The 20,730-nt window shown below is 61.1% G+C and overlaps 1 protein-coding gene across 8 annotated transcripts in view; it reads left to right on the forward strand.

The window, feature by feature from the left end:
- The window catches only part of DENND3 (DENN domain containing 3), a gene marked incomplete at its 3' end in the record, with an annotated part of 48,462 nt that overhangs the window by 17,528 nt on the left and 10,204 nt on the right, over positions 1–20,730 (forward strand). For 7 of the 8 annotated variants that reach the window (XR_014018850.1, XM_081266739.1, XM_081266740.1 and 4 more), the window contains 10 exons: positions 3,588–3,743; positions 5,309–5,405; positions 5,892–6,050; positions 7,220–7,323; positions 7,755–7,957; positions 9,501–10,022; positions 15,000–15,259; positions 16,448–16,618; positions 17,685–17,814; positions 19,349–19,456. Coding sequence is in view for 7 of the 8 variants with exons in the window: in XM_081266739.1 (XP_081122865.1) it covers positions 3,588–3,743; positions 5,309–5,405; positions 5,892–6,050; positions 7,220–7,323; positions 7,755–7,957; positions 9,501–10,022; positions 15,000–15,259; positions 16,448–16,618; positions 17,685–17,814; positions 19,349–19,456 (1,910 nt within the window). The remainder of the gene's footprint in view (positions 1–3,587; positions 3,744–5,308; positions 5,406–5,891; positions 6,051–7,219; positions 7,324–7,754; positions 7,958–9,500; positions 10,023–14,999; positions 15,260–16,447; positions 16,619–17,684; positions 17,815–19,348; positions 19,457–20,730) is intronic. The other variant, XM_081266742.1, reaches the window with a different exon arrangement.

The raw sequence follows: 20,730 nt of genomic DNA on the forward strand, positions 1-20,730 counted from the left end.
TACTTTGAGTATCTTTTCCAGTTTTATATTGCTGACAGATGTTTTATATATTTAGAGTTTGGAAATTATTTATAAGTATTTTAAAATACAAATGGTTTGTCTTTATTCTAATCTTGTCTAAATACTAATTACAGCCTAACAGTGATGGGACAGTCACATCCCCTGCAAAGCACTCCACCCCTCTCTGTACTGTGTCTCAGGTCCTATTTGTGCCTAACTCTAACCCTAACTTCTAACCCTAACCCTAACCCCCTATCCCTAACTCCTAACCCTAACCCCTAACCCTAGCCCTAACCCTAACCCCTAACCCTACCACTAACCCCTAACCCCCTAACCCTAACCCCTAACTCCTAACCCTAACCCCTAACCCTAGCCCTAACCCTAACCCTAACCCCTAACCCTAGCCCTAACCCTAACCCCTAACCCTAACCCCCTAACCCTAACCCCTAACTCCTAACCCTAACCCCTAACCCTAGCCCTAACTCTAACCCTAACCCTACCCCCCTAACCCTAGCCCTAACCCTAACCCCCTAACCCTAACCCCAACCCTAACCCCTAACCCTAACTCTAATCCTAATCCCTAACCCTAACCCCAACACTAACCCCTAACCCTAGCCCTAACCCTAACCCCTAACCCTAATCCCTAACCCTAGCCCTAACCCCTAACCCTAAGCCCAACCCCCTAACCCTAACCCGTAACCCTAGCCCTAACCCCAACCCCCTAACCCTAATCCCCAACCCTACCACTAACCCCAACCCCTAACCCTACCACTAACCCCTAACCTAACCCTAACCCTAACCCCTAACCACTCCTAACTCCAACCCTAACTCCAACCCTAACCCCAACCCTAACTCCAACCCTAATCCCAACCCTAACCCTAACCCCAACCCTAACCCCACGCTGGAGATCCTGCTTGGTCCATTCAGTCATGAATACTGGAACCAGGCAGGATCTGTGTGCTAGTGACAGACAGTGTGGGCCTCGGCCCTCTGACAGCATCCAGTGGATGCAGAGGGTCAGCGTCCAGTGCTCCTGAGCACCTTCCCCTTGGGGGCTTCATACAAGGGCGGCAGGAGACATGCTGCTTTCAGACCTATGGGCCGTGGAGGTGGCCCTGAGGGTGTGGGGACGGTGAGTGACACAGCAGCTGCTCTTTGGCCTCGTGGCAAGTAACTGGACTGTCCTGGGGTCTGCTGCAGCTGAGCTGTGGCTGTGTCTAGGACACTGGGGACCCACCGGCTTTCTGCCATTTTGGGGGGATCAAAGGACGGGGGCTGAGCTGGAAGCAGGACAGAGGTGCCTCTACCTGGGAGCTGGACGCCCTTTCTGCCTGGAGGGTGTCTCAGAGTCCAGGTGGAGCCTTCCTAACCCAGACACTTGAAATCTGAGCTGTTTCCAAGTCCAAAACCACAGTGGAAAAGCCCTCCTCTGACCTCACGTGACAGGTCACAGTCAAAACACAGTTTCACTGAAAATATTGTCAACATACCCTCAGTCCATGAGCAAGGTGCATATGAAACATAAATAAGTGTCCTGTTTGGACCTCGTCTCATCCCAGTGTATCTCATGATGTTCATGTAAATATTCCAACTCTGAAACTTGTGGGCCAAAGCACTTTTGCCTAGTGCTGGGGATCAACCTAGGCCTCAGGCGTGCTGGGCCGTGCCTACCTCTGAGCTGCATCCCCAGCCCACGTGCGCTGGATCAGGGACACTTGATCTGTGCTGACCACACCTCTGTTACCACTGCTGCCGTCTTAAGCAGCAAGGAGTCTTGCCCCCCAAGACTGGGAGCTTGGCCATTTGTCCTCCAGCTGTGTGGGTGGGGCTGCCGCATTCACCTGGAGGTTGTGCCTCAGGGACCTGAGTGGCTGTTCTCCCTTGGGAATGAACCCGCCCCCACTCCACGGGGACCTGGAAGGCAACACTTGTCCCGTTTACTTTCTGATAAGCAGGCGCTGCCCCCCTGACCTTGCCAGGTCTCAGAACCTCTCAGGAGTGTGCTTGGCCAGGATCCTGCCCCCGTCGGCATTGCTGGATTCCTGCAAAGGGTGGTTTATAAGCGTGAACTGACTGGAGCGCACTGGGATGCCTGTGCTCCGAGCCTCGAAGCCTGTAGCCAGGCTGCAGTGGGGTCTCCTCACGGGGTCCCATATGGGGAGTGCATCCACTGGTAAAGAGGGAACGAGGGCCGGTGGCCCCTCTTCCAGTCCCCCAGAAACTCTGGGCGCCACAGTTCATCACGGCCTCTTGGCGGCCGCCAGCCCCTCTTAGGCAAGGATGGGGAACCTGCCCTGCGCGTGGATGGCAGGGAAGGATGCGTCCTGGGGAGGCGGCCGGGGCCCTTTTCCCCGGGTGCAGGTGGGCTTGCCGCAGGAAGTAGGGGAGCACAGGCGCCCCCTGTGGCAGTGTGAGGCTCCTCCTGGATGCCCTGGCGTTGCCTTCCCGCCCGGCTGCCTGTCTGTTCTGCTAGGTGAAGTCTAGGTTGATGCCCAGGAGCAGCAACATTGCAGGGCGGTCACCTGATATCTGATGGGTCAGACTGGCCAGGGATGGACAGCTGCCTTGGGGGCAGCTTCTTGGCACAGTGGGAGTGAGCCCAGAGCCGCACCCAGTCCTGCACCAGGCCTCCTGGCCCCTTGGACCTGGCTTTGCAGCCTGGCCCCAGGCTGGAGCCATGTAGGGCCAGCAAACCCACTGGCCCACAGAGGGCCCGGGCAGTTGAGAGCCCTTCCCTGGCGCCCCTCCTGCTCCTGTGCTTGAGTCTCACCTCTCATCTTGCAGGTACACGATCCTCTCGTGGGGTCACTCTGCCCCTCTCCCCTGCTCTGAGGTCGGCCCATCATGACTGGCATCTCCCCGCTCCTCCTGTTTGTGGTGCTTTTATCCGTTTCTTCCCACGGGAAGCTCTGTGCAGGCAGGGTTTGCTGTGGTTGGCGCTCAGAGCCATGCCTGGCACACAGTACGTGCTCCAGGGGTCTCTGCCAAACACGTCTGTGCCAACTGTTGATTTTACATGTTTAAAACCACAGACATTCTGGTTGATGGCCAGAGACCTCTCGATACAGCCCAGAGTGGTGTTGGGAGGGCCAGGACCCGTGTTGAATGGCGGCTTGGGGTAGATGGAGTAACTGAGTCCCTACCCTTAGTGAAGACCTGAAGATGAGCCAGTGGCCCTTCCGTGGTGGTCCAAGAGAGGTGACGGGGAGTGCTGGGTGCAGGCACAGGGCCACTGGAGCTGCCTGGTAGGGAGGCCGAGAGGAGCCACGGGGGCTGTGCCTGCGCCTGCTGAGGCCCTGCCCGGCCTGTCAGGGGCAGCCCAACAGGAAACCCTGTGGTGTCCTGAAATGGGCGGGCCCTGCGGGGCAGTACCTGGGATGCGAAGAAGCGGGCTGGGGTTCAGATGTGGGGTCGGAGCCAGGGCTTGGTGTGGTGGTGCTCGGGGGTGAATGCTGTCCTGGGCTCTGTGTTTTTGATGATCCGCCCGCCCCCAGAGGTTTTGCCAGGCACTCCCAACATCTGACGTGTCCCTCTGCCTGGTGACAGTTGGTATGCTCAGCCGTGCAGCCATGTCTGCTTCCTCTCAGGGTCCAGAACCTCCGGCTGCACCCTGAGCTGCACCTTGCCCACCTGGGCTCCAGCACAGACCTGAACGAGGGCCGAGCCCGCAGACGAGCCTGGCAGCAGACACTCAACTGCCAGATCCAGCACAGCGCCCTGCAGCTGCTCGTTGGCATCTTCAGGTATCTAGCGGCCGTTTCTAGCACCTGGGAGAGGGTAGCCATCCGGCCTTGGGCTTCCTGGTGACTGTGGCCCCAGAGCCCAGGGCACTGAGGTCACTTGCAGGTGTGAGATGATGCTCTGTGATCATCACCATGCGAGGGCTAGGCGGCTTGTGTTGTCCTCCAGTCCTGCCTGGCCCTGTTTGTCCATCTCCCCTGTCAGTGGCCCCACGGAGGGCTGTCTCGGAGGTGTCCCCAGGGAGGTGGAGCCGGGTCCCACTGCTGGGAGAGCGGGTCGTGTGCTGGCCCAGGGCTGCCTGGGACGCCTGCACCGGGGAGCAGGGGCAGGTGGGCATTTCCATCACGCTGTGAACCAGACAGTGATGCCCCCTGCAGGGCGTCTCTGGGCTGGAGGGCCTGGGGATCTGGCCCTGGGGTCTTCTCTCCCACGTTTCGTAGTTCCCACCGCAGACGCCCCCCCCCCCCCCCCCCCGCCTGCTCTTGCTCTCTCGCATTTCTCCGCAGCTGGCCAAGTGGACGAGGAGCGAGGGTGGGGGCTCGGCTTGCCCTCTCCGACCTCACAGGGCCGTTGAGGACTGGGGGCTCTGGGGCTTTCTGGGCCGGCCTTCCTGCCCCTCCTCCCCCGTCGCGCCCATCCTCTGGCTGCTTCTCCCTGAGGAGCCAAGGGTGCCCACCGCTGGCTGGCGGGAGGGGCGGTGGGGCCACCGACTTGCCGTTCCCTGATTACTTCAAAACCCAACCTGTCGTGGCGTTGTTCTGTACCTGTCTCTACTTACTGGAGCCAGAGACTGGTCAGGAGGGACGGTCAGTGGTCACGGGCAGGCTGCGTTGTCTCTGCTCCCAAGGCCGCATTAGCCAGGCCCTGGTTCTGCCCTTCTGCTCTGGAGGACGCAATGTTCTGTGGTCGCGGTGGTTGTCTTCTCTAAACCCACGAGATTGATGATTTGATAAAGAAGCAAAACTGCGACGAGAGAGGGTGAAGCCTGAGTCTCCCCACCCTGAGCCCGGCTGCTCCTGTCGCCCACCACCCGTCTCCTGGGCCCAGCCGCAGCTCCCTGTGGGTCTTTCCTCCCTGCTGCTCAGGGTGTGAGAACCCAGGAGGTCACCACAAAGACCCACGCCATAAGAGCATGGGGGAGGCGGGGAAGGACACCGGGCCGAGGAGAGAGTGCCCAGGGTACTCAGGGAGGGGGACAGGGGCAGGTGCTGGCATGGCCCGGGAGGCCGTCCATCCTGTTTGTGGACTGTACTTTAATGTGGGAGACCATATGGATTTACAGTCCCATGAGGAAGGTGGGCAGAGGGTGGGGACACCTGCCGGGACGTGGCTGGTGGCCAGCACTTGCCGAGGTAGCTGCTGGTGCCTTCCCGACTGGCTGTCCCCCAGGCTTCGCTGCAGCTGGGAGCAGTCGCGTCTGGCCCCACGCCGTGTGCACGCTCCCTCTCGGGCTTTGGCCAACCTCTCGGAAGAGCAGTTTTCAAAGTGTGTTTCTTGGCCACCTGCTGCTGAAAGCACTTGTTCCCACGTGGGGACGAAGGCAGCAGGCTGTCCTTGTCTTTGTCAGGGAAGTGAAGAACCACGTGAATTACGAACACAGGGTGTTTAACAGCGACGAGTTCCTCAAGACGAGGGCTGCAGGGGAGCAGCAGTTCTATAAGCAGGTGAGCCGTGTGGAGCAGCCGGCTGGTCGACCTTCCTGCTTTACTTTTCTGTTTTTAAACATTCTTCAGAATGGATGTTTTTCAAGGTGTTAATATTTCATGGAGTGTGTTGGGTTTTCTAAAAGGTTTTTTTTCGGTATGGTTCCTTTTTGATGGTACTGGGGATTTAACCAAGAGTCGCTTAACCACGGAGCCACCTCCCCAGCCCTTTTTACTTTTTAAGACAGAGGCTTGCTGAGTTGCTTAGGGCCCTGCCAAGTTGCTGAGGCTGGCTTTGAACTTACAGTCCTCCTGCCTCAGCCTCTCGAGCTGCTAGGGCTGCAGGTGGGCTCTACCACACCCAGCTCGGCATGGTTCCTTCCGATCCTTACGTTTTGGTCAGCTTTCAGAATATATTTTACCTATGAAGATATACCCATTTTCAGTGTAGGTTTGGTGGACCGTGACAGATGTGCACACCTGTGTGACCACATCCTCAATCTGCAGGCCGCACCCAGTCCGGTGCCCCTTCCCCGCCACCTGCCCCTCCCCAGGCCCTGGGCAGCCTCCTTGCTGACCCTGGGGGAGCTCTGGCTTTGGATACTGCTGTGCCACTGTGCACCAGCTGAGTGCTGCTGGCCCCACCTGGCTTTGGAGGAGCGAGAAGTAAGCTGGGGATCATGGAGACGCGGGTGACACCGCGGAGAAGCCCAGCGCCCACTGCCCCTCTGAACGCCACGGCCCATCTCCTGGCGCAGCCGCAGTCCCTGCTGCTCTCTGCTCCTGTGCTTTCCCAGTCTGCTCTGCTTTCCGTGCGCCCTGGCCTCCTCTGTTCCTGTGCAGGCCGTGTGGCTTACGGCAGCTGTACTGGCACGTGTGGGGGCCACTGTCACCTGCCCTCTCTTTCCCCTGCTGCTCAGGGTGTGAGAACCCACCAGGAGCATGGGGGAGGCGGAGAGGGACACAGGCTCTGAGGAGAGAGTGCCCAGAGTGCCCAGCTCCGGGCCTGCTGCGCAGAGGTGCCGGCCTTGGCTGCACACTGGCCATCTCTGCTGAGCTCTCGGCCTCCCCCCTGGTGCTCTGCTCCGAGGCCTTCCTGGTGTCCTGTGCTCTCATGGCGAACTTGTGCCACTCAGCTGCAGGCTGGGCTATCAGGGCTGTGTCCAGGTCCTCAACTGGCCAGGAGTGCACACCCTGGCCCTGCTGTGTGGCCTGTTTCCTGTGTTTTCTGCCAACATTTTGCAGCTCAGGTCACCTGCTTTTCCCTTTCTGGTCCTCAGTACTCCAGTGTGGATCTGGGCCCCTTTCCCTCCTTTTCTGGCCAGGGCTCGGGGAGGCTGTGGACCTTCTAGCATCTTCCTCTAGGCCTCTTGCCCACATGTCACGGTCAGTGGAGAGCAGGTGTCCAGGTGGCAGCAAAGGCCCCGATGTTGGAGGGTCCCCTGCAAAGTGAGAATCCTACAGGTGTCAGCTCCTGAGCCAGGAGGAGGAGCCTGATGGTAGCAGGTGTGGCAGGCAGTGTGTGTGGTAGGGGCGCGGGGCTGGGGGGCCGAGGCCGGGCCACTCACAGACGCCGCGGCACGGCTGTAGCAGTGGCCAGGCGGACTGGCCTTTGTGTTTCATGGTTTCTGGGTGCAGAGTGGCTGCTTACTTCAGAGGGGCAGGCGAGGAACTGAGGACATGCTCGGCACAGGACGGCCTGGGCAGCTCCCTGTTCCAGGGACTTCTGTCTGGAGGAGCCTGTGCTGGACAGGTCCTGGTCCAGGGCTGCAGGCTCCAGGTGAAGGGGAGCAGATCCCAAGGCCCTTATGGGTGCCCTGTCTCGTCTGCCTCAGGTCTTGGACACCTACATGTTCCACTCTTTTCTAAAAGCTCGGCTCAACAGAACGATGGACGCCTTTGCTCAGATGGACCTCGAGACCCAGTCTGAGGAGGACAGGTGCCTCATCCCTGCCTGGACGTGGCTCTCTGGGCCTCCGAGTGCTAGGGTGGCATGGCTTCATTGGGACAGATAAGTGATAGGTTCACTGGGAAGAGTCTGCGTTTGGAAACCCACCCTTTCCATGTCACAGTGTCCCTGCCCCAGTGCTCTGAGCCCGCTGGGCAGCAGCGCCCGGGTCTGCCTGTGCCGCTGCCCGCGGGCCTCTCCCCCTCCCCTTCCTCAGAGCCTGTTCTCTTCTCTGTCCATTACTGCTGTTTCCTTGATCTTGAACATGCATCAGCTGTGGGCACTGCCCTCACCCCTGACTGTGGGCCCTCCCGGGGCCAGATTCTGGTCACAGGCTGTCCCACACCGTCGCTGCACAGGAAGAGGGGCCTGTTCCTCAATCCTCACTGCGTCTGTAAAGCAAAGCCTCGCTTTCCCCCCAGAATAAGCGGGATGCTCGTCAGCCCAAGGAGACCGACGGTGCAGAAGATGGCCTCGCGGAGGTCCTCGCCCCTGGATATCACCCACAGGCGCATGGTGGTCAGCATGCCTGACCTGCAGGATATTACCCTGCCTGAGCCGCTGCCCAGGAACTTGTCCCTGCGGATATCAGACACCACAAGCTGCAGAAGCAGCAGCGGCCCAGGTGGGGACCCCGCCCTCCCTGCGCCCCGCCTTCTCCCCTGGCCGGCCGGTCGTTGAGGAGACGAGGTCCACCTCCTGGGGAAGGGGAAGGGTCTTTTGGACTCTGGAGTCCAGCACAATCATCTGAATCCTCTCCGGAGGGTCTGCTTTGTGAGCCACATCTATTGTGAAACATCCTCCAGAGCCCCTGCCAGAGTGGCATGCAGCTGGGTGTTGTCCACACGTGTCCACCGTGTGCGTTGCGTGTGCTCGAGTGCATGTGTGAGTGTGTGTCACATGCACTGTCTGATGGGAGACAATGCCTGTTGGGCCCCTGGTGCCCAAGTACCAGGCATTTTCTAGGGACTGGGGTAAAGGACTGGCATCCCTGCCCATGCAGCGGGCAGTCCAAGGATGGTCCTCGAGACAAGGACAAGGACAGACACATGGTTTCAAGGTCAGGGTAAGAGCAGCAGGGCTGGGCAGCGGCCTGGCCTGATGCCCTGCGTGCAGTGCAGGTGGGTGGGGAGATGGAGCTGTGCCTGGGGGACCGCTCCCCAGCAGAGGGACCGCGGAGCCTGCTCGGGGTCGTGAAGGTGAGCATGCACGGCCGCGCAGCCTGGCGGTCCCTGGCACGCAGAGTGCAAGGGCAGCCTGGTGTGTACAGCTCGGCTCTGATTCCCACAGAGCTGTAGGAGTGTGTCCCATACGATGCCACTCTTCACCCTCAGGTCCCTCCCCATGCTTCGGCAGGACGGAACCTCTGCTGGGCACAGTGTGGGAAGCCTGTCAGGGTCGGGCACCACCATTGCCCAGTGGGACCCTGGGGGCCTAGCTTGGGCCACTCCAGCAGGAGCCCCACGGTGCCTTGTGATGAGTGTGCGGAAGCCCAGGAAGCCGCACACGCAGCCCCCTGCTGTGGCTCCCTGGGGTTGGTGTGGCTGAGGCACAGCACGTGAGGGAAGGAGCACTGCCCGTCAGTGCTGAGCCTGGCAGCCAGCAAGGGCATCTGCAGGCAGACTGCTGGGAGTGCCACTCAGCAGAGGGGCCGGCCTGTCCTGGCAAGGTGGCCTCTTGCCTCCTCCAGGTCCCCAGCCTGCCTGAGCTGCCCGGAGAAGAGGAGCCTGGGGTCTGGTCGTGTTGGACCAGATGAACTTGGCGTGAGGCGCAGTTGGTGGCCATGTCCCCGGCACAGGAACCTGAGCTGCGGGGCCTCACCCCCCGTGCAGTGGGCTCACAGTGCTCACTCCCAGAACTGTTCCCGTCACGGAAACGTCCTGAGAAGGCTGGGCCTGGGGCTGGGCGCTGGGCAGGCCTGTGTGAGCCCGAGTCCAGCCCCAGCACTAGGCCAGGCCGACCTGAGCACACCCTCGAGTCCAGCCAGCGTTTCCAGCTGGCTCCACAGTTGGGCAGTCAGTTGTCCATAAGTGCCAGCTGCTGCTGTCCCTGGGCACCCTGCCAGCAAGGCAAGGGGCCCTTGTGGGGGCGCATGCTTCCCTCTGTGGCCCTGGGCCGCGTGCTGTCGGGACAGGTCTGGGTGACTCTTGTTTTCCCTTGGTCCTTAGTTCTGAACGTGGCCCCTAAGTCCACGTACATCTTCAAGATCCCCGAGGTGCACTTCCCGCTGGTGAGCCAGTGCGTGCAGGCCTACCACAGCGACTTCGTCAGCCTGCTGAGCAAGGCCATGAGCCTCCTGGCCCCCGAGAACTCCCTGCTCCTGGCCAGATACTTCTACCTGCGTGGCCTTGTCCAGCTCATGCGGGGGCAGCTGCTGAGTGCCCTCTCGGATTTCCAGAACCTCTACAGGACGGACATACGGATCTTCCCAGATGCCCTCGTCAGGGGCATGGTGGAGTCCATGTCGGTCCCTGAGCGCACCCAGGCCGAGCAGACGCCCGAGCTGAAGAGACTGATCACCCAGGTGCTGGACAAGCCAGGCGAGGCTCCCAAGGTGGACGACCCCGTGAAGCACTTCGAGCTGCCCAAGAAGCACATGCAGCTGGGCGACTTTGTGAAGAGGGTGCAGGAGTCTGGGATCGTGAAGGACACCAGTGTCATACACCGGCTGTTCGACGCACTGACCGTGGGTAAGGGGACCTCGCAGCGTCCGTGCAGGTGGCTGCATCGGCCCCTCTTAGCTGTGGGTTCTGCACCCACAGGTCCAACCAAGTACAGGTTGAAGGGTTAAAGGAGCTGCGTCTGCGGGACACAGGCCACCTGAATGGTGCAGGGCCGGCCGGAGCCCGCGGGTAGCCTCAGGTGTCAGAGTGACCCCGGGACTGGGTCTGTGGGCGGGTGTGGCATGCACCTTGCCACGGCCTCTGTCTCGCATGGGCAACTGTGGACTGGTTTGGGCAGGGGGCCCTGGATCCCCACCAAGACCAAGGGGGACTGGACTTAAGGACAGCAGGGGACAGTCACAGGACAGGCACCCGCCCGTGGCAGGTGAGAGCCGCAGGGTGACGGCACACCCTGTGCTGGGCACATGCCAGGTGGGCAGGTTGGCGATGCCCAGGCAGTGTTCCTCTTGCTCCATCTCGCCCTGGCCCTGCCTCCTGGGAGGCCCTTGGTGGTGGGAGGGCACGGGCAGCTTCCCCACACTCCCTCATCCCAGCCTTCGGCCCGTTGGCTACACAGCGGTGACTGTTGTACTGTGTCACACATAGCAGCGCGGGGACACAGTAGCGGACACAAGGCACCCCAGATTTGGGCGTGTCTTGCTGCCTGTTTCCTGCAGGGCCTCGCTTCTGAGGTCTGGGTGGGCCCCTGGGTGCTCCCTGGCTCCCCCTACCCCAGGAGCACTGTCCCCATCTGAGACCGGAGCTCTCCTTTGTTTGGTTCCTTGACCACAGACTGTGCATGGAGCACTTGCACGCCCATGTGGGTGTGCGCTGTCCAGGAGTCGCTCCGGCCGCCCCCGCGGCTCAGGCCTCCCTGTGCTGGCCCTCGTCTTTCACTGCTGGCCGTGTGGCTTGGGAGGAGGCGGGCTGTCTGCATGTTGCCCTGGCAGGTGTCCAGGGGCACACACTGGACCACACTGACCCCAAGTGTCCTGTGGGTTGTTTCCTCTTAGACGTGTGCCCAGAAGCCTGTGCACCCCGTCCTGTGGGTTGGGGTGTGAGGGCCGGCACCCTGGCTGCATGCTGCCCTGGGCCTCCTGAGGGGTGCCTGCCCTAGGTGATGCTGTCACCTCCTGGCAGCGAGGGCTTGTCGGGGTCACCGGTGTTGCCCATGGTGCGTGAGATGGCCATGTAGGTGCAGCTCGTCCGCTCAGCTGCTGACCAGCCCTCTGGTTCTTTTCGTGTTCTCTGCCTCGTGTGTGGGCCTTTCTTCCCCTTGCAGATGCGCAGCTGCCGTCCGTGCTCTGGAGAGGGTCTCCCTGCTGCGGGCGGGCTCGGCAGCGTGCCCTCCTGGTGACGGAACCTCTGTCCTGGCACCTCTGCAGGAAGGGCCAGCTGCTCGTGTGGTCTCCCAGTGGCCAAGCAACTGGACTGCCCAGTGGTCAGCGTAGTGCCCACAAGGCCAAGTGGGCGATACAGCAGCCCTCCAGGGGCAGTGCTCCGCCGGGCACCCCGCAGGGTCTGTCCTGGGGTGTCTGCGGCTTTCTCCCCACAGGGGCCCAGCGTGCCTGGGCTCCACCACCTGCAGCGGTCCTCCCTGGAAGACGTCACCTGCACGGGCGCAGGGTTCCCTGGCCACTCCTCCCTGAGCAGTGCAGTGGGAAGATGTCCTGCAGAGCCACACGGCCATGCAGTGGTGTGGGAGGCTTCGTCCTCGTGTGGGGACTTGAGCCGGGTTTGGACATGGGGTCCTGGAGCCCACCCCACCATGGGAGGGTGGCCCTGGTCCCTTCAGGTGCTGTGTGCTGGGGAGACTGAGGAAGGGAACCATGTGACAGGAGGGAGGTGTGCAGTTGGTGGTCAGCTTCCCGGGGTGTGGCAGGCAGGGGAGGTGGACACAACAGCGTGTGGAGGAGGACAGGAGGGGTGTGGGGCTCTGCTGGGGCTTCACGGGGTCCCAGAGGCCCTGGGTTTAGCTGGTGGAGGCCTGAACAGAAGCTGTAGGACCTGCCTGGTGACTGTCCCCAGCCACGGACTCCAGGTGACGGCTCCTCCCTTCGTGTCTTCAGGACCGGGCTCCTCCCTCCCTGGCATGGCCCCGTGGCCAGTTACAGGGTGGCTGGACCCTGGCGGGAGAAGAAGGCCTGCCTGTCCCTCAGGCATCTCCACCTCTTCCCCATGGGCAGCATCGGCAGGACCTGTGGCCACCCAGCTGCTGGGACCTGGAAGGGCGTTCTGCAGCGGGTGTGGGCTGCCTGTGGCACAGGTGGGTGGTGTCGAGGAGGGCAAGAACCAGGAGCCTCAGTGGCCCTGTCCCCTGGCCTGTTGGTGTCGTGTATGTTGCAGATTGGGCGGTTCCTCGGGTTCTGCGTCCAGGAGCCTGATGCCCCCGGGTGGCGCCGCATGGGGGGGCTTCAGCCAGGAGCTGGGCTGCAGACCGCCCGCGCCAGAGCCAGTGCCCCGCCTGGGCAGCCCCGCAGGGGAGGCAGGCCTGGCTCTGACCTGACTTCTCCTGTGCCCGCGTCACACATTTTCCTGGTACAGCTCCACCCTGGCCGCTGGCTCTCCTGGACACCGTGGGCTGCCTTCGGTTGCCTGTGCCTGAATGAGGGCTGGGGCTGGCTTGGGAGGGGCTGCTGTCTGCACGCCGCTGGAGAAGCTGGGGTGCGGCACCGTGTGACGGGAGGGAGATGTGCAGTTGGTATTTTTGTGCAAAATTGAGGCACAAGGAATGTCATTGTGCCTGCATGTGTGCATGCAGTGACCGTGCCTCTGACCATCGCTGGGATGACACGTTGGCTGTGGACTGGACTAGATGTGTGTGGTGGGCGTCTCGTGTGGGCACAGGGGCTGTGGATGTGCCCTGCAGTGGCTGCAGGAATGCCTAGTGCATGCCCAGCAGAACTGGCCTGTGCCCAGGGCCAGGTGGGCACCCTGGCCCTGGGCACAGGCCAGTTCTGCTGAAGTGCTGGCGGTGGGTTGCAGTGAGGGGGCTTCAGGGTCCTTGTCCTTGCTTCTCCTGCCCGGTGGGGCACGTCTGAGGCCCCACCAATGTCTGCCTGTGTGAGAGTGCTCTTCGGTTTCGGTGACATGGCCCTGCCTGTGAGGGCTGGGCCGCAGCGCCCCACCCAGGCTCCCCGGCTCCGGCCCCTGCAACTCGCTTCCCTGGTAGTGGCTTTGCCTTTCGCTGCGCTTCCCTCTCTTCCCGGTTTCTTGGGCTTTTCCTTGCTACTGCTCCACCTCGAGGCCTGCGTGGCTTCTAGGGGAGCAATAGGCGCTCCTGACGAACCCGTCCCTCAGTCCCCGCCCGGGGAAGTCAGCCTGGGCTGCCTGGCCTTGTTCATGGAGTTCCTGAGGTGGAAGGGGGCTCTGGCCAGCGAGGGGCCGGTCGGCCTGCCAGGTCCTGTCCACGGGTGCACCTGGCACCCTTGTACTTGGTCTTTGGTGACTGCAGATGCCTGTATCTAAATTGTTTCGGTTTGGATTTAGTGATTTTAAAACTTAAAAAGAAAATAATGTTCAATCTTCGTAAACCACCCCAAAAATAGGGAAGGGAACAAAGTAGCCCACAATGGCGCCACCTGGTGGAGATCCCGCAGAATCACCCCCTGCTGCCTGCCTGGGCTGCAGCCGTCCCTATCTGGAGGCAAGATGAAGTCCCTTACTGCACCTGTTACAGCCCCACCCTGGTCACGGCCGTCCAGTAATTGCTGTGGCGAAGGCTCAGTTGTCCTGACACTGCGGGGATGAGTGCAGACAGCATCACCTTGTGGATGGGAGCAGGGACGGAGTCCAGCTGGGACTTGGCTCTGGGCCTCTGGCCAGGCTGGGGATGGGAGGACACAAATCCTACAGGTGGGTGGACCCACCCACTCAGGTGCCGGTCCTCAGGCCCGGCTGTGCCAGCGAGGACCTTTCCTCTCCATGCCTCACTTTCCTGGGTTGTGCGAGAGCCTGATGGTGGTGCCACCTCGGGCGGTGGTTGAGGACCAGACGGGCCCTCTGCGAGCTTGGAGCGTGGCTTGCCGTGTTCCGTGTGGCAGGATGCATGGGTGCCGAGGGTGGTGTGTGTGCCGCTTGGCGGCCGCCTGGCCGGGGTGATCTGCTTCCAGGGAGGCTGCGCGTGGGGTGTTTTCCTGGAGGGAGGGATGAGCAGGGGTGCCCTGGTCTGGGCAGCCAGGGCCAGCATGTGCAGTGGTGACGGCCTGGGTGACGGTCTGCCTGTGGGGACGCGGTGGTAGGACTGGAATGTGGGCATGGGAGGGAGTTGGATCCTGGAGAACTGGGGCCTGGTGAAGCACGCAGCCTGCCGTGTTTGAACTAGGAGGTCGGCTCCCACTTGCCTTCAGAGAAGTGATTCTGGGCCCCAGAGGGGGCAGCTGCCGGGCAGGAGCATCAGGGAGTGTCTCCCTGGGCAGGACTGAGTGGGGCCGTGTGAGCCAGAGGACAGAGAGGCGCTGGGTGCGTGGCCAAGGCAGGCCCAACCGTACAGGTGCAGGTACAGGGACTAAGTCTAGTATTCATAGAGCCGAGTGGGAGGGGGTCCCGGCTCCCTTCTCTAAGTAAAGGACCACCTTCCCTCCCTGCTGAACCCAGGTGGCGGTGGCAGCTGACAGGGGTCTGTCTCTGACCCTAGAAAGGTGACTGTATTGGCTAAGGTGATCTTGGTTGAAACAGTTGGGTATGTTATTTGTGCACAACCAAGGAGCACCAAGGCAAGACTGGTTTCAGGCAAGGCTTGATCCAGTGGCATAGGAGTGTCACCAGGGATCTGACCTCCTCAGCTTTGTTCTTGGATGATCTCCCATCATGACTCCAGATGGTTGTCCCCAGGTCTACCAGTAACCAAGTCTTTGCATCATAAGAAAAGAGAGTGTCCTGGACACCTGGCTGCCAGCAGCTAAGTCCTGAGCTTCCATCCAGGGCTACCTGCTCACTGGCGCCACCTGCTGTCTGGTTTGAGTAATGCACTATTTTTTAAGGTCATTTCTTTTCTTATAAAAGGACATCAGAAACAAATCGACCCAGAAACATTCAGAGACTTCTACAACTGCTGGAAGGAGACAGAAGCAGAGGCCCAAGAGGTCAGTCTGCCTTTGCTGGTGATGGAGCATCTGGATAAAAACGAGTGTGTCTACAAGCTGTCCAGCTCCGTCAAGACCAGCCGCGGCGTCGGTAAGATTGCCATGACCCAGAAGCGCCTGTTCCTGCTAACAGAAGGGAGGCCGGGCTACGTGGACATCTCCACCTTCCGGGACATAGAGGTCAGTGAGCCCACCCGCCAGTTCCAGAATCTAGCTGGTCAGCAGGGAGTGTGGCCGGAGCAATGCCCACTCGCCCAGCTGTGCTGAGCGTTGGTGCAGACCCTCCGCTCGCGGCCCTTGGTCTGCCTCAGTTTGCCCATCTGCCGGAGGGAATGACGGGGTGGGTGCCCTCCTGGCAGGGTCATGGGGAGGATGGACCAGGCGTGTGTGTGAGCAGTGTGTTGACCATGGCCAGCTCTGATGCCGCTGCCTTGTGCTTGGGAGGCTCCAGGTGAGAGGCAGACTGGTCTTCTCGCTGCAGACCCTAGAGGCATAGGAACTACTTCCTCCAAGGGAAACTGACCTGGCCAGCCCCCGTGAGCCACTGTTCCTCACTTTATTTTAATATTTTATTTTATTATCATTATTATTACTTTGGTACCAGGGATTGAACCCAGGGGTGCATAACCACTGAGCCACCTCTGCGAGCTTGGAGCGTGGCTTGCCGTGTTCCGTGTGGCAGGATGCATGGGTGCCGAGGGTGGTGTGAAATGAGGCAGGAAACCCCTTTTTTATATTTTATTTTGAGACAGGGTCTTGCTGAATTGCTTAGGACCTCATTGGGTTGCTGAGGCTGGCTTTGAACTTGTGATCCTCCGGCCTCAGCCTCCTGAGCCCTGGGATTGTGGTTGTAGGCGTGTACCCAGCACGTACCTCACATTTTCTCATCAGGCCACCTGGCTCTTGTTGCTTCTTGAATGAGCGATTCCACGTGTGTTTTAGCGTAGTCATTTGCACTGCTGAGGAACCTGAACTGTGCTCCTGCTTCATCCTGTGCCTTGCACTATTCATCTCCTCAACTGGGAGGCCTGTTGGCTTTGTTAATGTGCCACATGACGGTGGCCACGGGGAGGCATTGAGGCTAGTGGCAGCTGAGGTCCAGAGACCAGTGGATGCCACAGCTTGGCTCAGCGGGGTCAGGCTTCCTCCTAGAACCCTCAGGACGAGAGCTCGGGGCTGTGTTGAGCAGGCTGTCCCAGCCCTGGGTGAGCCCCGTGCGAGCCCCGTGCGAGGGCTGCTGACAGATGGCCTGGGGTCCCTGCCGGGGCGCTGTGCTCCATTCCAGAGCTCTCTCTGCCCTCCCCCTCAGCCCCAGTGTCCCTTGGTCCGTGGCTTGACACGAGGCTTCCGCTTTCTCTGCCTCTGCAGGAAGTCAGAAGCACCACGTCCACCTTTTTCCTTCTGAGGATACCCACTTTAAAAATCAAAATGGCGTCCAGGAAGGAGGTGTTTGAAGCTAACCTGAAGTCAGAGTGCGACCTCTGGCACCTGATGGTGAAGGAGATGTGGGCTGGGAAGAAGCTGGCGGAGGAGCACAAGGTCCGAGACTGGGGGTCTCCACTCTGTGGCTGACGGGTGTGCCCACCAGCGCTTAGGGCCGGGGTGAGGCCTGGCCCTCCTGGTGGAGGGAGGGAGGCCCTGAAGCTGTGGTGGTTCTGGACCCAGCTGGAGGCTCACAGCATGTGGGAAGGCTGCAGGGCACAGGTGGCCGGACACCATGCTTCCTCGTTTCCCTCCATGCCCCCACTGTTCTGGTGACATCCCAGCAAGTGGAGGGACAGGGTTGGACTGTGCTGACCTCCTCCCCTCTAGGGTCTGAGTTAGGTGTTCTGGGCACATGCTGCTCTGAGTGGCTCTGACGTCACAGAATCTGGGAGTTGATGGGTGGCATTGGATTCCTTCCAGAGGTTATTGATATCCTAGGGATTTTGGCACTTTATTGATCACCCCGGACGACAAGCTGAAGGACACAGGGAGAGGAGGAAGCAGGTGGCGGGCCCGTGGTGTCAGTATCGTCTACATGCCAAAATGAGGCAGGAAACCCCATTTAAAAAGGGGCCGAGACGGGAAAGGAGCTCACACAAAAGGAACAGTTCCTAAGGTCTGGGAGAGTCACGGCCCCACTAGTCCCCAGAGGAAGGCAGGCTCAGAACAGGCCACCACTGACGGGGGCTCCCAGCCGCGCAGTGGGAGGGCGGGTCCTTTCTACCAGGCCAGTGTTGTGTGGTGTTTGGACTAGCCACTGACTTTACCTGCTGCTTATTTACCTGAACCAGTGCCATCTGGGTACAGCCGCGGGTGGGTGGGCTGCTGGGCAGTTTGGCTTGAGCGCAGCCACCCTGTGTGCTCACTGAGGCCCGCCACAGAGGAGGAGCAGCCTGCTGCCTGGGCTCCTCACGGCAAGGCTTGGGGGGACGCTGCCGGCTCCCCGTGTAACTGTCGACATTTGACTTAACATTTGTCTTAAAAATTGCACCCCATAAACCCAAACTCCTCATCCACTGACCGCAGCCATGGGCTGTGGGCATGCCTGGGGACGTGCTACGGCCGCCTTGGGGACCTCTGTGGCTCTTCCTGCGTTGAAGTGCACCCGTTTCCACCCTAGGACCCCCAGTACATCCAGCAGGCACTGACCAACGTCCTGCTGATGGATGCCGTCGTGGGCACACTGCGGTCACCTGGTGCCATCTACGCGGCCTCCAAGCTGTCCTACTTTGACAAGATGAAGAGCGAAAGTAAGAGCAGCTGGCCGGGCACCGTGCGCGTCTGGGGCGTGTCGAGGTGTGTCAGATGGCGCTGGCTTCCCAGCTGAAGCGGGCCTGGTGCTGGCCGTCCCCTGGCTTCCTGGCCTGTTGGCCCCCTCCTGACCCCGCCTCTCCTCCGGTGGCCACCTTGGCTCCCGGTCCCAGCGGGGTGCCTGGCTGCTGAAGCAGGCTGGAAATCCAAGGACGGCCACTGAGTGGTGTGGTGCCTCTGGACGCCAGGGACAGGCCTGGTGGGCCTGGGCCCTCTGCCGGGGCGACCTGCCTGGCCCACGTTCCCAGGCCGCACAGCTGGGCCCGGCTTGAGCTGCCTTCAGAAGGTGGTTCTCAGTCCGGGTGCCCACGGCGAGAACGACTACCCACCGTTTCAGTGCTGGCCCCTGTTTTGTTCCCATCTTATGTGACCTCTGGGGCCGGCTGTCTCGGGGTGTGCGCGAGAGGGGGGGATGTCGAGGACACTCGTGACCCTGGACACCGGAATCAGGCCAACAGCACAAGACGGGTTTCTATGCTGGCGGGTGGCGGCATGTTGCCTGGGCCCTTGGGGTTGTGGGCAGTGGTTTTCTGAGATAGTCCGTGTGTTGTCCTGTAAAGCAGACGCTCAGTGGTTCTGGAGGGTTCCCAGGGGTATGCCATGGCCTCTGGTGAGAGGGACCAGAGCCCGTGGGAGTCCTGGCCGACCTGCCCATCTGTCGCCTCTGGGGGGTGGGATCCGGTGCTTCTGTTTCGTCTGTTTGAATTGGGACGATGATATCAGCCTCGTCAGTCTGTGAGGCTTGACACAATAAGGCAAGAGGGCAGCTGGGCAGGTACCAGAGGACAGCCGCCCAGACTGTGGTGCCCACATGATCAGTGGGTAACTGTGGCCAGGAAGTCCCCTGAAGTCACTGAAGCTGCCCTGTGACAAGGAGACGGTGCCTGGTACTCACGGTCGGGGCTGGCGGGCAGGAAGTGCCCAGGACCCCGTTACAGCACGTGGTGCCAGCAGCCTGGATGGAGGCAGCTTTGTCTGGAGGCGGGGGTTTTCTACAGAAGGGGGTGTCGGCTCCTCCATGGGCCAGTGGCTTCTAACTGGGGCGACTCTGTACCCCCTCCCTGGGGAGAGGCCTCAGCAGTGCCAAGAGACATCGAGGGCGTGTGTGGGGTGCTGCTGGCATCTGGGGGGCACGGTCAGGGACGCTGCTGAACATGGCACAGCACACAGGACACAGGTCAGCCCCGCAGCAGGGACGCCAGCCTGCCTCGTCATTCTGGGCCTGAGAGACTGCTCTTGAGCTAGTTTCCTTGGTCGCTGCAGCTCGGGGGTGTTTTGTTACTGAGGGATGTTTCAAGTGCCCTCTCTGCTAGGCAGCAGCTTTGGGCTGGGAAGGGGGCGCTCCCCACGGCCCCCCATGCTGCCGCACATAGGCTACCCCGAGAAGGGCCTGACGCTGCTCTCCTTGGCCTGGCTGCAGGGACGCCACCTGTGTCCTCGTGCCAATGAACTGACTCCAGGTTTTGTCCTCAGTGCCCACGGCGTTCCCCATGACGACCGCGGAGACCCTGAAACACAAGATCAGCCCTTGGGTGGGGGAGACGGCGCCGCAGGCGGTGGACGTGCTGCTCTACACTCCAGGTGAGGGCTGTCCGTCGGGCTGCTCTTTTACAGCTCATCTGCCAAGTTAGGGTTTGGGTGCGAGGCCACCCCGAAGCCAGAGGCTGCAGACCCGTGGGAAGCGGCGCAGGGCAGGGGCTTGGGGGGTGAGCCCTCAAGAGGCAAAGGCCATGCCCAGGCTCACCCATCCCAGCGTGTTTGTCCCCTGCCCTCCAGAGCAGGTGCAGGGCACTGGCTCCCACCGGCTCACGTGGGTCGCTGGGAGTCACTGAGGCTGCCCTGTGACAAGGAGACTGGGCCTGGTACTCGGGTCGGGGCTGGTGGGCAGGAGCTGCCCTGCCCTTCCCTCCCCGCCTCCTGTTTGGTGCCTTTCCTGCACATGACTTTCTGGCTCTCTAAGAGCTGCATTTGGATGGTCGGAGGGAGAACGTGGTGCACCCCAACTCCAAGCACCAGCAGGGGCCCGCCTTGGGCTGTGGTTGCACATCAGAGCACTGGGCTCTGGATGGTGGAGGACAGCAGCAGGGGCCACGCCGAGAGCAGGTGGTGGCAGGTGGAGCCGCTGGCTTCAGGCAGGAGGAACTTTCAGTTTGTTGTCAGTTCTTTGCTCCAGAAGGACTTAACACGAGCACCACAGAACACTCCCGCGTGGCCTCACGGATCCGTTGATTGACGATGGGCACACGTTCTGGGGCGGTGGCCGCGTGTCAGGAGCAGCAGCAAAGCAGGGGGTGGTGGGGAATGAGCAGAGCAGAGCCCAGCGCGTGCCTTGGACCCGGACTACGTGGCTGCTGAACGTAGTGCTCACTGGCTCTGGCTCCACAGCCATGGCGCCTGGACTGAGGGCTGTTTTCAGATCCAGGGCCCTTTCCCTTAAATTACAACTGACCAGCCTCTGGGCATCTTGCCCCTGTGGGACGGTGGTGTGGAGGGGCCGGGGCCTGCCAGAGGGGAGTCCTGGTAACCCTGGCTCTCGGCTGGACTCCCAGGGTTGCCAAGCCAGCCACGGACCAGTGCAGTAGACACCCCGAAGGTGTGGCTCCTCCTCATGGTGACGGGCAGTGCTTGGGGGGGGTGGGCAAGGACGAATCCTGACCCCTCTCCCCACTCTCAGTTCCAGGGGACTGAAATCTAGACTTGAAGGGCACAGCAACAAGAAATTAGAGCAAGCGGACCTGCACACCAGGCCCTGCAGAAGGGGCCTCTATCCCAGGGCAGCCCATGGCCCCTGGGCCTATAAAAGCCCTGACCCTGAGGCAGGTTGGTGGATTTGGCCACGGTGCAGTAAAGGGTTT

The sequence above is a fragment of the Spermophilus citellus genome (genome assembly GCF_964194105.1).
Source record: "Spermophilus citellus genome assembly, chromosome: 14".
NCBI lineage: Eukaryota > Metazoa > Chordata > Mammalia > Rodentia > Sciuridae > Spermophilus > Spermophilus citellus.